The sequence below is a fragment of the Lagenorhynchus albirostris genome, chromosome 3, assembly GCF_949774975.1.
Source record: "Lagenorhynchus albirostris chromosome 3, mLagAlb1.1, whole genome shotgun sequence".
Lineage (NCBI taxonomy): Eukaryota > Metazoa > Chordata > Mammalia > Artiodactyla > Delphinidae > Lagenorhynchus > Lagenorhynchus albirostris.
This window is the reverse complement of record NC_083097.1, coordinates 148,137,660-148,153,941: the sequence shown is the minus strand read 5'-3', so window position 1 is coordinate 148,153,941 and position 16,282 is coordinate 148,137,660. Positions and strand designations below refer to the sequence as shown.

The 16,282-nt window shown below is 37.2% G+C and overlaps 1 protein-coding gene across 1 annotated transcript in view; it reads right to left on the bottom strand.

Annotated features, from left to right (window-relative positions):
- Window positions 1–8,433: 8,433 nt before the first annotated feature.
- Window positions 8,434–16,282, bottom strand: part of CREBRF (CREB3 regulatory factor) — a 31,785-nt gene continuing 23,936 nt past the window's right edge. Inside the window, exons 8-9 of the mRNA XM_060146563.1 lie at window positions 15,454–15,576; window positions 8,434–8,703 (exon numbers count right to left, since the gene is read on the bottom strand). Of these exons, the coding sequence (XP_060002546.1) occupies window positions 8,588–8,703; window positions 15,454–15,576 (239 nt within the window). The 3' untranslated portion in view covers window positions 8,434–8,587. The remainder of the gene's footprint in view (window positions 8,704–15,453; window positions 15,577–16,282) is intronic.

The window sequence follows — 16,282 nt, the reverse complement described above, 5'->3', positions numbered from 1 at the left end:
TTTGTGGAGCACTTCCCTTGTGCCAGGTACTTTGTACTAAGTGCTTTATATGTATCATTCTAACTTAACTCTCACAACAACCCTGTGAGGTAGAGTTATCCACTTTTTACAGATGAGGAAACAGGCACAGAGAGATAATGAGTTGCCCAGAGCAAATGGAATTGCTAGGTCAAAGGATATATGCATTTTAAAATTCTGATACATGCTACCGAATTGCTCTTTATAGAAGTTATATCAATTTACACTCCCACCAGCAATGTGGTACAAATGCCTGCTTTCTCACGGCCTCGTACACACGGTGTGTTAACAAACACTGGGATTTTTGCCAATCTGATTAAGTGAAAAATGCCATCTTTCAATTTTCATTTCTCTTATCATGAATGGAGAACTACTTGTATTTATTTTACTATCTGCTCATTTTTCTATTAGGTTGTCAGTCTTTTACATATCAGCTCCCAGAGTTCTTTAGATAGTAGGAGGATTTGCCCTTAGAAATGAGCTTTGTCTCTTAGTCTACAGAATTTTGACTTGGCTTTTATGGCGTTTTGGGCCTTAAAAAAGTTTTATTTGAAATTTTATTTTTACACTTAGATCTTTACCCATTTTGAAATATGTGTTGGCTTATGGTGGGAGATACAGAGCCAAGTTTACTTTCTCCAGAGGGTTACCCAGTTGTTCCAACACTATTTTCTGAACAATCCATCCTTTTCTCACTGGTTTCAGATGCCACACTTACCATATAAATTAAATATAAATAATATATAAATTAATAACATTATTTATAATATATAAATTAAATATAAATACATCTGAATCTATTTCTATACTTTCCATTCTATTGTTGGCCTATTCATTCATTCACCAAAATGATACTGTTTTAATATTAGTTTTATGTGTTTTAATATCTGTTAGGATCGAACACCCCACTTTTTTCCCCATGTGAACTTTAGTTTTTTGAAATCGTATTGGTATGTCTTATCGGGATGGCACTGAATTGTTCATTTAAGTTAGGAGGACTGACAGGTTTATGCCGTTGACTGTTCCTATTCAAGAACTTGGTCTATCTTTCCACTTGTTCAAGTCGTCTTCTGTATCCTTCCTAGTATTTTAATGTTTTCTTCAGAGTTTGTACATTTTCTTTTAAGCTCATTCCTGGAGACATTTTAAGATTAAAACCTTTTAAAGAAAGTGAGGTTGACATTCTTCAGGTCAAACGTTTTGGATCCTCAAGTAGAAGCTCCCTGTTCAGGACACTGAAGAAACCCCAACTCTGCACGCAGTAGATAGGCCCACGTGACCTTGAGCCCCTTTCCCATCATGCTACTTGGTGGAAAGTCCTCTGCAACCAACAGTCACCAATTGCATTTCCATGAGGCAATTAGAGAAAACATAGCTCCTCTTTTCTCCACCCTCCAACATACTCCATTCTAACAAAAAAGACTCAATTCTAAGGCCTTCAGCTAGAGGCCATCTTTGAGGGATAGATATACAATTTGGTGACCCGCACTCCCCATCACTGACTACTGCCAATGCTGTTTTGCTTCCGTCACCTTTACCTACTGATCCTGAGACTAGCTTTTGTTTACTGCATCTACTAGGTTCTGGCTTTAGTTCTTTCTGGTTTGCAGACCCTAAGCCCATTATCTCCCTCCTACACAGACATCCATCCAAATATTGCCAGTGACTTGGCTAGGTCCCTTACAGAGGGGTACGGATTGTCTCTGAGTGCTGCAAGCAGATTGCCATTTGAATTGGAGTTCTGTATCACCTAAGCTGGGTCTGGGGTGAGTCCCTGCATCTGGTTCTAGTCTCTTTTGTAAAATGGACACGATCACCCACCTTACTGGGCCACAGAGAGCAGCAGGTGAGTTCCCTGATAGGAAAGCACCTAGCAGGGGCTTAATGAATGCCACCCTAGCCTTCTAGGACTTTCTAATGCCTTCTTCCTATTCTGAACCTTTCAGCTGGGATATTAAAGTATTTCCCAACTAATGTTTTTCTCTCTAAGGTGCTCTCCTGGTTCCGAAATCAATGTGGGCAACGAGAGACAACTGAACAGCCCATCTCACTGGGTGCTACCTAACAGAAGGGTTGGTTTCCTAAGAGCTGTACTGGAAGGGCTGGCTCACCCAGCTCCTTAAAGTGCCCAGACTCTGACAGAGGCTCCTGTGAGGTCAAGTCCTGAAGCAGAACCAGTCCATGAGAGGCTAGGCCCACTTTGCTTCCTGACAGCCTCAGTGTCACTCAAATGAAGCAAAAAGGGCTTCTTCAAGGGACCAGGGATGTCATGCACATAGCCTGTCAATTCTCTTAACATACCCCACTTGATGTGGTACCAGTGTCCTTGCAAATACCTCTGCGGTAATGTACCTAGAACCCTTTGTGTGTTTAACAGCTCTTGTGTTGTTTTGTGGCCCTGTTCACACGTGGCCTCCCTTAGCAGACTAAACGTTAGTGGCGGTCTCTTTAGTCTCCTTCTGGCCAGTACGCAGCACAAGTCTTGGCAGAGAAAGTGCTAAACAAATGTTTGTTGGCCGAAGGAACACACTGCTACAGTGGTGTTTACTCGGGTCCCCTGATTTAACAGTTCTATGTATATGCCCAGCCTAGCTTGGGGACCTACTTAGAATTATGAAACACACAAACACATACAAAGGCTTAAGTCAGGAGAGACTCAAAATACCTTCTTTCCCTCAGAGAAATCGCTTGGCCAAAGAATCAAGGAGGAGAAATAAGGATAAACTAAACTATGCTCTAAACTATAAAGAATGTAAATGTTTTTGTCAATGAATAATTCTACGTAATAGCTAAATTTAACTAAAGTATTGAAAAAGCAGCCCAAAATGTTAAAAAAAAAAAGTTAGCTGTTCGCACACTACACCAAGAGAGGCGCAGCGCGATCAAGAGTTCACTGCTGTCTCCAGTTTGGAATTTTGTTGCAGTGGGTTATTCTGAAGGGTGGATGATCACCTTGGAAAGCAACAGAAAAGCAACAGAAAAAGGAAGGACGAAAGCATGAGGCAAACAATTCAAAACCTTTTCTTTTCATCTTTTTTTATTTTAAATTACAAAGGATGTTGCATACACTGATGAATCTGTATCTGACTAGAAGTGCTGAGGGGTTGGAAAGTGACAGAAAACAAAGGCAATGTTTGAATTGCCTTTTCTTCTGAAAAGAAAAACTGCACAACTATTAACCAACATTTAATAGAATAATTTTTAACAGCTCATGCGTCAACGAGATAAAATTCTTTCTAGACAATAGACAAGACTGAATCCAATAAAAAGTTTCATAGCTACAGTTAGGGGAGTGGGGAACAAAACTACAGAATATTTATGATAGCATTACAAACAGGATCCTACGCAACTATGCAAAAGAGGTCGCCACATTGTATGAACAAACACTTTGAATTCTTGCCCTTCCGCTCTTCTCTTGTGACGTCTTATGTGCAGTCAGCCCTAGTATCACTGTTAACCACAAATGCTAAGTTATAGGACAAATCCTAGGGAAAGAAGGTTAAAAAAAAAAAAAAGCAGGCAGTGGAATACAGTGTCATAAAAATGTGGTGAAAAGGCAGATACAGTACACACATACACATTTCTGTTATTTGGTTCTGAAAAAAACAAAGGGCGAAGGGCAAGACACAGTAATCAGTCCCGCTCACATCCACCCATAATTTAATTAACTACACCATTGTGTTTACATTGTTATGAAAGAGGCAAACTTAGTTCACCCGAACTTGGCACATTGAAATACCCAACTTTGATGTTCCTCACTAGTCACCAAGTCATCAATTCCAAAATACTATTTGGAAGTAGTTTTAAGGTTCTATTCCCTCACCACTACCCCCAAATCTCTCTTTTCTAAAGGAAAATGGCAATTTGGCATAATTCAGTTCCTAGGTGTAATTTCTACAATTTCAGTCAGTTTACTAAGCACGAGGATTATGCTTCAACACATAATCCCACTTGTCTATGGAAGTGTAAAACTGTCAGTAGTACATTTTCATCATCTTCCCCCAACATGCTTATTCCTTAAAACGAAACAACCATTCCTACAGTTGACATTCATGGTTACATCCCAATGTGTTTGAAATATTAAAAAAACATGGAGTCATCTTCTCATAATGCCCTTATTAAGATTACAAAGATTACAAAAGAATCCACAAGTATTACGGCACTGTGTGAGGCTTATTTGTCATGATCCGAGGGAAGAACAAGACTGCAGTTCTGTGCAAAGTTGTGGAAATGGCCTTAGTTCCATGGGAAATGGTATTCCACAATAGACTTCACTAGAAGGATAATTTGAAACTTTAACACTGAAAGCATAATTCAATGCGTTCTCAAAATTCAAGTTTCAAGATTTGGAGAGATGCTAACATTCTGTTACATAATTAACTAGAAAATACTTGAACAGAATTTTAGGAAGACTATATAAAGAAAGGGAACATAAGTTTTTGTTAATTCCTGCTGAAGGCAACTTGATTTCGTTTCTTAGAAAGTTAACTAACTCTTAGCAGCTAAAATATTTAGAAATGTATGGAATAAAGAAAAGCACATCCATTCTTGACATTTTGGTGAATAAACTAACAGCTTTATTAATGAAGGCAAACATCAGATAACTGTATGAATATTATATATAAAAAAAGAAATCCAAACTAACAGCATTGTATTTCAAAAGTACTGTACTTCTGTTTCTTTTAAAGAGACTTGTCATCTGTTTTATAAAACAAACAAAACGAGTACTCTTCTCCTAAAAAATTCTGGAAAAATGAAAATAGTCAATTTCAAGCTGATGAACTGAGCATACCTTTCTTTAAATGCAGACTACTGCTAAGGAGCAAATGAAGTCAAGCATCAGAAAGAAGATGTATGACAAATTCATGAAAGTTAGGAAAAAGGGATGTAGTGAAATTACTGCTAATCTCTCCCCCTCATATTCAAAGACCATTCAAAACTGGTCTTTCATACAAATATAAAATAACAATAAAGAGAGGGAATTTGAAACCATACCCATCTGAAATCCTTCATGATGTTTTTATAATAGCTCTGATTCTCTTACCAAAAAGGTCAAAGTGAAAGATTTAGGAAGTGAAAGGGAATGGAGATGTTTTGTTTTAAATGTACAAGTAAGGCACAATATAAAGCCACATCATAATCTGTCATGAAGGATATAGGAGAGGACAAGAATCGTACATGGTACAGTAGAACAAGCAATCATATTGACTGAAAAAGTGTGGCACCCAATTCAAAACTCAGACAAGATCTTAACAAGAACAACTGGACAGCATGCTTTCATATGGAGACAAACTCTATAAAGAATCCAGTGTATCTGAAAAGAGGAAGAACGTTTTTTGTTTTTTTAAATCATAGTAGTACTAGAGTCAAAGTTTATAATCGCTTTGGGAACAATGGGTTTATTTGAGGTGAATTCACAATGCCTTCACTTAAAGTAAAATTCTGGACTTCATTATGAGCTATCTGTATACCATGTATGAACACAGAAAACCTTTAGAGAGCTCTTCTCTAATGATCTTCACCCAAAAATACATGCCACAATTTTCAAAAACAGAACACGTACAATTGTTGGGGTTTTTACGTTACCCTTATAAGATTTGTTTGTGTGATACACTAAACGTATACATTTTAATGACAATAGAGGAAGCAGATTATTACTGGCATTAAAGTACAACCATTTCTAGACGGTTTTAAATGCCACAGAGTCCCCTGGTTAAAATGTAAAGCTGCACAGCTTGCCTATGTCATCTTTATGATAAAGTTAAAACAGCAAGAGGATTTAACTTTCACTCTACATTTTACTGCCAGGTTTTTATTTAGATCAAGTATCGCTGCAGCATTCTGACCAGCCCAGATTTAGCAGCAAATGGCAGGAATCATATAAAATGCAATTTTTTTTAACAAAGTGCTTTTCTAAGATATACATACATATATAAATAGGTACAAAATAAAGTGTCAACATTAAAAAGCTCAACTATTTAAAAGCTTTTACCTATTTAACTTAAGTAGTACATATAAAACACTGAAATGCAAGGATATGGAATCTACTAAACAGATTCAAAGTCTTTTTTTGAAATGCAAGACCAAAAAATCAAATTCTGGTTTGCAGACAAGAAAAAGGTATAAAAAACCAGAATTCCTAACAGAGCAGCTAGAAAGGGGCAATTTTATAAACCTCATCAGCTGAATCTCTATCATGAAGTGATTTTCACCTGATTGCAAAACTGCCATATTTTGGAACATGTTTCAATTTCCCAGACACATTCTGTCAAAACTTCATATACCTCCAAGTTACAAACCTGTGCTTTGCCTTCTCCCACCTAAAAATGAAAAACTTTAAAACAATAAACTTACATTCTATTAAACCATTAGATCTAAGCTTATCTGTTTAGTGTGAATGCACTAACCAGGTACATTTCCACCAAGCACACAGGGTAATCTTGTGCATCACAGTTCAGCTAAGGTGTTAAGACAATCCTTCTTGGAGTTTCTTTTTCATAATGTCAAAGAAGCATGAAAGCAACATTGCTCACTTGTTACTGTGTGTTTTAGAATCAAGCAAACCTTTATAAGCTATAGCTTCATGTGCTATCACTTACAAATGGGAAACCTTGGTGGGGAGGGAGAAAATAACAGAAAAAGAAACACACTGTATAGACAAAATATAATTAAAAATAAATTCTCCAAGGGGTAATGGAGAAATAGTTGGAGAAATAGATACTTTCCCGGCAGCTAGGTCGGAAATTTTTGGTATTTTTTTTTTTCTGGCTAAATAGGATTTTTTTTAAGGTATAATTTTTAAGCTACCAGTTTTCAGAGTTCAAAACACAAGATTTGAAAATAAAACAGTAAGAGAGACAGGACGGAAAGATCTGTAGGGAAGGTTTATAACGTTGCCTTGACATAAGAAATTTCTCATCAAGAGGTAAAGCTTTAACATAGTTAAAACACTGACTAATGAAGCTGTTTTATGTGAACAAAAAAGAGCACCTAAAAACTAAATGTGTTAATATTTCTCAGTTCTAGAAACTATAGAAGAAGAAGTCACATGTTAAGTTTGAAGAAGCTAGTTTGAAAATACCTGTACAAAAATATAAAAATCTATAAATCTTTTTGTTTTTGTTTTAAGCTTGTGTTGATCTTTGAAAATATTACATGCACAATAATACATCAATTGGAAAAGTGGCAACTAAAGAATTAGATATTTTTAGCTTTTTTCTGTCTTTACATATATATATACATAATACAATAAAAATAATCTGTATTTTGGTTGTTTGGTGGAAGTATACTACAATAAGCTAAATAAACTTTTTAATTTTCAAGGTCAAAAACTATTTTACCAATAGCTTACTAAAATGAAATATATTAAAATTTCCTACAATAAGTGCAGAAATAAAAAGACTTATAGACACCTAAATGGCCACCAACTTATCTACTATGGAAGCGAACTAGAGGAACAGCAAAATAATATCTGTATGTGTGGATGCTCCTTCTGTAGATAATTGGACCCAAACAGAAATAAAATTCACAGTTCAGTAAGATCCCTAACCCTGACCTTTTCGTTTTTCTTTTTTTTCTCCTTTTTTTTCATACATTCATACAGTATCATGTAAGCTGTGCAAAACTTTACTTAGACTGGCAGTATGCCATATCAGTTGCATTTGTCTTTGGTACAAAAAATAAAACAATCGCAATAATGTGCAAGTATTTGTCTTCTTCCGGTCAAGTACCGAAATATGAGTTTTCTAGAGCCATCTTTTTTTTGTTTGTTTTTTTGTTTTGTTTTTTATACAATACACAGACTCTGTGGCATATATCTACATTTCAACATAGTCCTATATACATTCAAAAAATTTGAAAAAGAGTTGGAACAAAAAAACATTTAAACCCCATAATTTTTCCATCTATATATCTTGTTTTTCCTCATTAGGGTTTTCATCATACAAAATATTACCAGTTTTATAATTTCCCCAAAATACAAGGCACAAAGAATATGCTTTTTTTTTCTTACTTGCACAGACATTATATATATATTTATATATATATTTATATATACCATATTGAGCTCGGAAAATGAACATCTAATATGGCACATGGGCATGAGTGCTGGGTTGTGCCATGTACAAGTGAGATTAATGGTTGTGGAAAATTAGAATAAAAAGCAATAATTCTAAAAACAATCTAAACTGACTGTTTAAAAAAATGCTTCCTCAATTTTTTTGTGGTTCAGAGCATAAACCTGCCACAATATTTGGCATTTACTATTATCTTCACTCTTCCAAAATGTTTTGCTTTAACAGATTTTGTAATCTGTATCTAAACATCTACTTAAATGTATGAGTTTCAATTCTGATGCCAGTAGCAGTTTTAACCAACGGTTTATGCTCTGAAAATGTAATAATCAAGTATTTTGGATCATGCTTCACTTATGCTACTTAGTTCTTAAAACAATGTAACCTAATTGTAAATGTTTACATAATGCTAAACTGACATGCAAAACAGAATGAAAATTTACAATGAATAACGTGACAAACACAGACATTTCTGACCAGTGGTCCAATGAGGCTGATTACACTTTTGATGTTGGTATCCTTAGTCCTACAAGGCCTCCGGTGGGATTGCCTTCCGCAGTCTTCTCTAACACTTGGTTAACAAATTCTGAGGTTTGCCCAGCAACTGGGAGACCTGAAGAAAAGAATAATAGGCACACTTAGACACATATGAAGGTGAGGAGTAGGAAAATCTGAGGGTCAGGGGTGACTCTCAGCTAGACACTGGTCCCAGATGAGTGTTCTGCCGTTTGCTACTGCAGCCCAGAAAATAATTCTACCCACCATAATCAGAGCCTACAAGATTAGAAGGATCAAACCACCAACTGCTCCAACCTCACTACATCTCATAGATGGGCTTCACCCACGTGACTGAAAATATATACCTGAAGGATGTTTTCATTCATTTTTATAATGACGATCAATTTTACGTTCCTTTTTCTTCATTTTAAAGAAAAGTAGATAAATAAGCAAACTTGGAAGAGAAGAAGGAAAGGTGGGAGACACTGCAGGTATGTTGATTTTTTCGTCTTCCTCATCCTCTATAGCTGAGGTCAAAGATATTTGATATATTGATTTTATGTAACAAAGGTGTACGTGTTTTAAATGTAATACAAAGCTGAGCAATTAAAGGAGATGGAAGCAGAAAAATACTATGCAGTAATTGCTCATAAGAAGTCAAAAGATACTGTAAAAAACAGAGAATTGACACCACCTTAACCATGTGATCAAAATCAGCCTGACCAATAATGGGACAAACTGATACTGTTTCTTGATTGACATAATGAGAAGGATATATAAGCTACAATGAATCCTTGCCAAGAAAATTTAACTGTAACTAATCATGGGCAAACAGATGAATTCAAATATTGGGACATTTTACAAGATTTTTTATGGAAGAGAAAAGCCTGGGAGACTGATCTAGATTAAAGGATACAAAAAAAAAAAAAAAAAAAGACACAACTAAATGCAACTCATGATCCTTAAATGGATCAAAAACAAACAAAAAGGTTATAATGGACATTACTGAGACAACTGGGGAAATTTAAATATGGACTCTATATAGATGTCATATCAACGTAAGTTATAGCAGTATTGTGTCTAAGTAAGAAAGTGTCCTTGTTCTTGAGAAATACATGCTGAAGTAGTAGTTATGGATGAAGAATCATATGTTTATAAGTTACCTTCAAATATATAGGGAAAAAATGTACACAGAGGCAGAAATAAAGCAAATGCAGCAAAATATTAACAGCTGGTGAATCTAGCGGAATGACAGGCAGGTGTTCACTGGACTGTTTCTTTCTACTTTTCTTGTAGGATTGATATCTTAAATGAAAAGTTGAGAAAAAAATTAAGTATACATGTTATTAGCTAAAAAGTGAACCTGCAAGACAAAAATGTAGAGCTTGAAAATAATCAGAGGACACATACAAAATGAAACTATAATAATAAATGGATCATAGAGTGAAGGACATAAAAAGGCAAGAAAGCCATATGAACAAATCTTAACAGCTTTTTTTTTTTTTTTTTTCCTTGCGGTACGAGGGCCTCTCCCATTGTGGAGCACAGGCTCCAGACGCACAGGCTCAGCGGCCATGGCTCACGGGCCTAGCTGCTCCACAGCATGTGAGATCTTCCCGGACCGGGGCACGAACCCGTGTCCCCTGCATCGGCAGGCAGACTCTCAACCACTGCACCACAAGGGAAGGCCCTAACAGCTCTTTTGATAACAGAAATAAAACCAAACATACATCAATAAATAAAAATGAGCTGGGACTTCCCTGGTGGCACGGTGGTTAAAAAGCCACCTGCCGGGCTTCCCTGGTGGCGCAGTGGTTGAGAATCCGCCTGACAATGCAGGGGACATGGGTTCAAGCCCTGGTCTGGGAAGATCCCACATGCTGCGGAGCAACTAAGCCCGTGCACCACAACTACTGAGCCTGCACTCCAGAGCCCACAAGCCATAACTACTGAAGCCCATGAGCCTACAGCCTGTGCTCCGCAGCAAAAGAAGTCACCACAATGAGAAGCACGCACACGGCAACGAAGAGTAGCCCCCACTCACTGCAACTAGAGAAAGCCCATGCGCAGCAACGAAGACCCAGCACAGCCAAAAATAAATAAATAAATACATTTAAAAAAAAAAAAAAAAGAATCTGCCTGCCAGTGCGGGGGACACGGATTCAATCCCTAGTCCCGGAAGATCCCACATGCCGCAGAGCAGCTAAGCCCGTGCACCACAACTACTGAGCCTGCGCTCTAGAGCCCGCCAGCCACACCTACCAAGCCCACGAGCCACAACTACTGAAGCCCACGTGCCCTAGAGCCTGTGCACCACAACTACTGAGCCTGAACTCTAGAGCCTGTGAGCCACAACTACTGAGCCTGTGCACCATAACTACTGAAGCCCGTGAGCCTAGAGCCCGTGCTCTGCAGCAAGAGAAGCCACCGCAAATGGAGAAAGCCTGCACACAGCAATGAAGACCCAAAGCAGCCAAAAAAAAAAATAAAATAAAAATGAGCTAAACTCATCCATTAAAGAAAAACTCCTAGACTGACTAATAAAGAAAATCAAACTACAAGTTATATATAAAAATCTAGACGTGAATTTTATGGTATGCAAATTGAAATTAAATGTAAATTTTAATCTAATTAAGATCTTTTAAAAAGAGATGTGTATCATATAAAGTAATTCAGAAAGACTGAAAATAAAAGGGAAGGCTACCAAGCAAAGATAAATAATAAGAAAGCTACATTCATGATTGTAAGATCAGACAAGATTGAATTCAGGGAAAAAGCTGTAAACAAGACAAAAGATGTGTGCTTCTTGATGATAAAGACTATAATCCATAATGAGGGGGATGTAACGTATAGCATGGTGACTGTAGTTAATAGTACCATACTGCATATTTGAAAGTAGGTAGGAGAGAGGATCTTAAAAGGTCTCAGCACAAGAAAAAAATATTTTATAACTATGTATATTGACGGATGCTAACTGGACTTACTGTGGTGATCATTTTGCAATATATACCAGTATCAAATCAGTACATTATACACCTGAAATTAATATAATGTTATGTCAATCACACCTCAAAAAAAAAGAGAAAAAAATGAAAACATGAACTCCTGAAATTAAAACAAATCTAAAAGGAAATAAGAGCCGCAAATAAACACAACAGATAACGCATTTAAGAGAAACAGCAGTGAAAAGGGGAAGAATTTTAAAATAAGAAATTAAGAGATTTTTTTTTTAAATTTGAGAAGAACTGAATATACTTCAGAAAATACTGAAGACAGGCAAAGAAGATCCAACCCACAAATAGTAAGAGTCCCCAAAGAAGAAAACCAAAGCAAGGGAACAAATCAAATATTAAAAACATATGGGCTTTCCTGGTGGCACAGTGGTTAAGAATCTGCCTGCCAATGCAGGGGACACGGGTTCGAGCTCCAGTCCGGGAAGATTCCACATGCCGCGGACCAACTAAGCCCGTGCGCCACAACTACTGAGCCTGCACTCCAGAGCCCGCAAGCCACAACTCCTGAAGCCCAGGCGCCTAGAGCCTGTGCTCTGCAACAAGAGAAGCCACCGCAATGAGAAGCCCGCACACCGCAACAAAGAGTAGCCCCCGCCCACTGCAACTAGAGAAAGCCAGCGCACAGCAGCAAAGATCCAACGCAGCCAAAAATAAATCAATTAAATAAAGAAATTTTAAAAATAAATAAATAAATAAAATTTAAAAGATCTGAAGCTACTTACTGAAAGAGCACAGAGTGTATATGAGAATATCAACCTAAAATGACCAACTCCAAGACATGGTCTAGTAAAATTACTAGGATTTAAAGAAAAAGGAAAAAATCCTGTTGACATCTGGGCAAAAATAGCAAACGGCATAAGGGAAAAAAATTAGGCAATTATTAGCTTTGCAACAGCAACACTTTATTCCAGAATAAAAATGGAGAAACATATTTAAAATACTCAAGGCAGGAAAATGTGAGTCAAGGATTGTATCTGGTAAAACTGACAATCAGGTACAAAGGGAAAACACAAACTTATCAATATATAAGACCTTTAAGTTAAAAAATAAAAAGGCAGGAAGAATTTTTTCTTATAACATTAAATTTCTCTCTCTACCTAACACAGGAAGACAATGTAGAAATAAAATTCTTTTAAGGAAAAAAATTCAAATGTTTACGATGTGGGCTTTCCTGGTGGCACGGTGGTTGAGAGTCTGCCTGCCAATGCAGGGGACACGGGTTCGAGCCCTGGTCTGGGAAGATCCCACATGCCGCGGAGCAACTAGGCCCGTGCACCACAACTACTGAGCCTGCGTGTCTGGAGCCTGTGCTCCGCAACAAGAGAGGCCGTGATAGTGAGAGGCCCGTGCACCGCGATGAAGAGTGGCTCCCGTTTGCCACAACTAGAGAGAGCCCTCGCACAGAAACGAAGACCCAACACAGCCAAAAATAAATAAATAAATTAATTAATTAAAAAATGTTTACGATGTAATATGGTAACATCAACAACTAATACTTACTAAGTATTGAGAATTTGTGTTCAGCAGTATGCTAAGTGCTTTACATGCACTCTTTCCATTTAATCCACACAACTGTCCACACTTTACATTATAGATGAATAAAATTAGATTGAGGGAAGTGAAGTTACTTCCCTAGGGTCCTCAGGTAGTAAGTGGCAGGGCCAGGACTTGAATCTAGAACTGATTTCAAATACTCTGATTTTAACCATTATGCTAAATGAGCTTTTGTTTTTTGGAAACGTATCTTAATTTCTGCACATGACCAGTGGGTATTGCTAGAGCCACAGAGAAACCACTAGCATTTTGTGTGTAAAAAGATAGGAAACAAGGCATGCAGAACCTTAAGTATCTTAAGATAAAGAAAATGTTTTAAGAATGAAGATAAATGCTCAAAAGAATCAAATGTTACACAGAATGTCAAGAAAAATAAATTCTCAAGTAAGTCTACTGGATGAGGCAATTAGTGGGCCACTTGGGAACTATACAGTTCAGAAACTATCTAGAGATGAGCGTCAGATGACAGGGCCAAGTGATGATCCATGGGTACAGTGCAAGCACTTGCAACTAGGAGCACTTACTTCTAGCTCCTAGTCCTGCCACTTGTTGGCTGTAGGACTTGTGGCAAGTTACCTAATGCCTTGTTGGGCTTCCAATTCCTCATCTGTAAAACCAGGATAATAATACCTTCTTCACAGAACTGTGGAAGTAAATCACTAAATCTGAGTAGACAGATCCTGGATCATAATAAGTACTATATAAATGTTAGCTGTTTATCCCTTCCTAGACTAAGGAATTCTTTTTTCTCATCTCTTAATCTCTCTTTTAGATCTTCTCCTTTGGCCTTTAAACATGAAAGTTGTCAAATTTCATGAAATCGCTGGGTTTAAATCTATATGCCTTGCTAATTTTACTAATGATTCCAAATTGCCCTACAGAAACACTAGTATATTTTACGTTCAGTATGAACACAACACTGACGAGAAATTAATGACATTTCAAAAACCATAAGAAACTTACTAAGTGCATGGAAGCATTAAATGTGTATTTATTTTCAATTAAAGAAAATGCAATGATTTGGGTAGCAGATTTGGTATACAGAAGCATTTCTGTATAAGTGGAAATAAAATATTCTTGCTCACTCCACTGCATCTAAGCATCTTGATTTCTTCATAGCAGTTACCACAATGTTATTATTATCATTTTTGGTTTTCTATTCCTTGCCTTCCATTTTTAGACTACAAGCATCTAAGAAGAGTAGCAACCAAGTCTCTACTTAACCCCTGTGGATCCCCCAACACCTGGCAACATAGTAGGCATTGAAAAAATTTTGTGGAATGAATGAATTTATAATAACTGGAAGTCAGAAAAATTGTCTTAACAAATTCTAAGATATTTACAATTAAAAAAATTTTTTTAATTATAGTGTTTGGCACTCTAAAATTCAGGTAAATAACTAATTAATGATTGAAAAGTAAGCTGTAATTCTTTTAAGTGATGTGATTCAATATACAGTCAGCATCCTGGGGAAGAAAATTCTCAGGTAAGTGAAATTTACTACTCTACACAACAACTATGTAAGAACCAGTTTTTAAGAGACAGTCCTAGAATAAAAACTGTTAAACAAAGAACATATAATATAGCTGAAACAATTTTATGATGCTTCAGGGTCTTCATGGCTTGTGTTATGCTGTAATGCCCTTGGGATGCTACTGATCATAGGGTGATTTGCTCCTATGGCAGCCAAGCTCCTGGGGCCTCTAGGGTTTGCATGTCTTTGTCTACATTAGCTACCTCTACCCTCCCTGTCAGTATCACTCTGCCTGACTTCTGGATGCCTGCCTCTCTGTTCCTCCCCATGTGGTATAAACTGTTCAGGGATGGAAAACCAGATAATCAAGTCTGTTAGAATCCTGTGAAAGAGTAAAACAAATAGGTAAGAACCTCTATTGAAGTATATACTGCAGGCTTGACAAGGTCAGGGATCTTTATTTTCCCCACAGAAGGTTAAAGTTGCTAAAAGTTTATCTTTCCTAAGTGTTAAAACAGTTCAGTGACGAAGTCTAAATAATAAATTGTGGGGCAGCACAACGCTCACCTGCCCACTTGTAAGCCTAGTAAGCGTCCTAATAAATCACTTCTTGTCTATCAATCAATCAATCAATCAATCGTGGTAACCAGCAGAACATGTTTATGAATGCTAACTCTCAAAAAACAAATCTTCTCATAAAGGGAGGTAACTACAATGAGACCACTTGAGTTTTTCCTTAAAAGAATTTTGAATATTCCCTTGAATCATATACCTTACACTATACGTTATTAATGGTTATTAGTTTATCCAGTGTTCTTCTTACCAAGAGTATCTTTAATGAGGATTTCAAGCTTCTGTCCCATGTTGGGTCCTCTCTCCTCTCTTGGATTCTGTACTCGGTTTACAATCTCTTGCTTGATGGAGTTGATTACAAACAATAAATTATCTGTAAGACAGAACAGGACAGTTGGAGCATGTCATTAACATGGAAGAATTTACTTTTAATTATGTAATAACAGATACTCAATTAAAAATGAAGAACATATAAGAAAACATTAAGCAGTGATGGTTGTAAGCTTTCTTATCCAAAGAGACTAATAATCAAACGATATGCCACTTTTGATAACAGATTGTAGACATGTATCAATGTCCACTATCCTGTAAGCAATTTGCCCTACTTGTCTTCACAGCTATGACAGTGCCTGGTATATTGACTCATAGGGTCTTAGTAAATGTTTATTAAATAAATCGAACAAAGCCCTTCAAAGACAAAGCTTTAAAAACAAATTTCCCGGGCTTCCCCAGTGCCTCAGTGGTTAAGAATCCTCCTGCCAATGCAGGGGACACGGGTTCGAGCCCTGTTCCGAGAAGATCCCACATGCCACGGAGCAACTAAGCCCGTGCGCCACAACTACTGAGCCTGCGCTCTAGAGCCTGCGTGCCTAGAGCCCGCGCTCCACAACAAGAGAAGCCACCGCAATGAAAAGCCCGCGCACCGCAACAAAGTGTAGCCCCCCCCACGGCAACTAGAGAAAGCCCGCGCACAGCAACAAAGACCCAACGCAGCCAAAAATAAAATAAATAAATTAAAAAAAAAACAACAAATTTCCCCACCTTAAGAAGCTTTAAAAAAAAAAAAGAGCAAAGTTAAC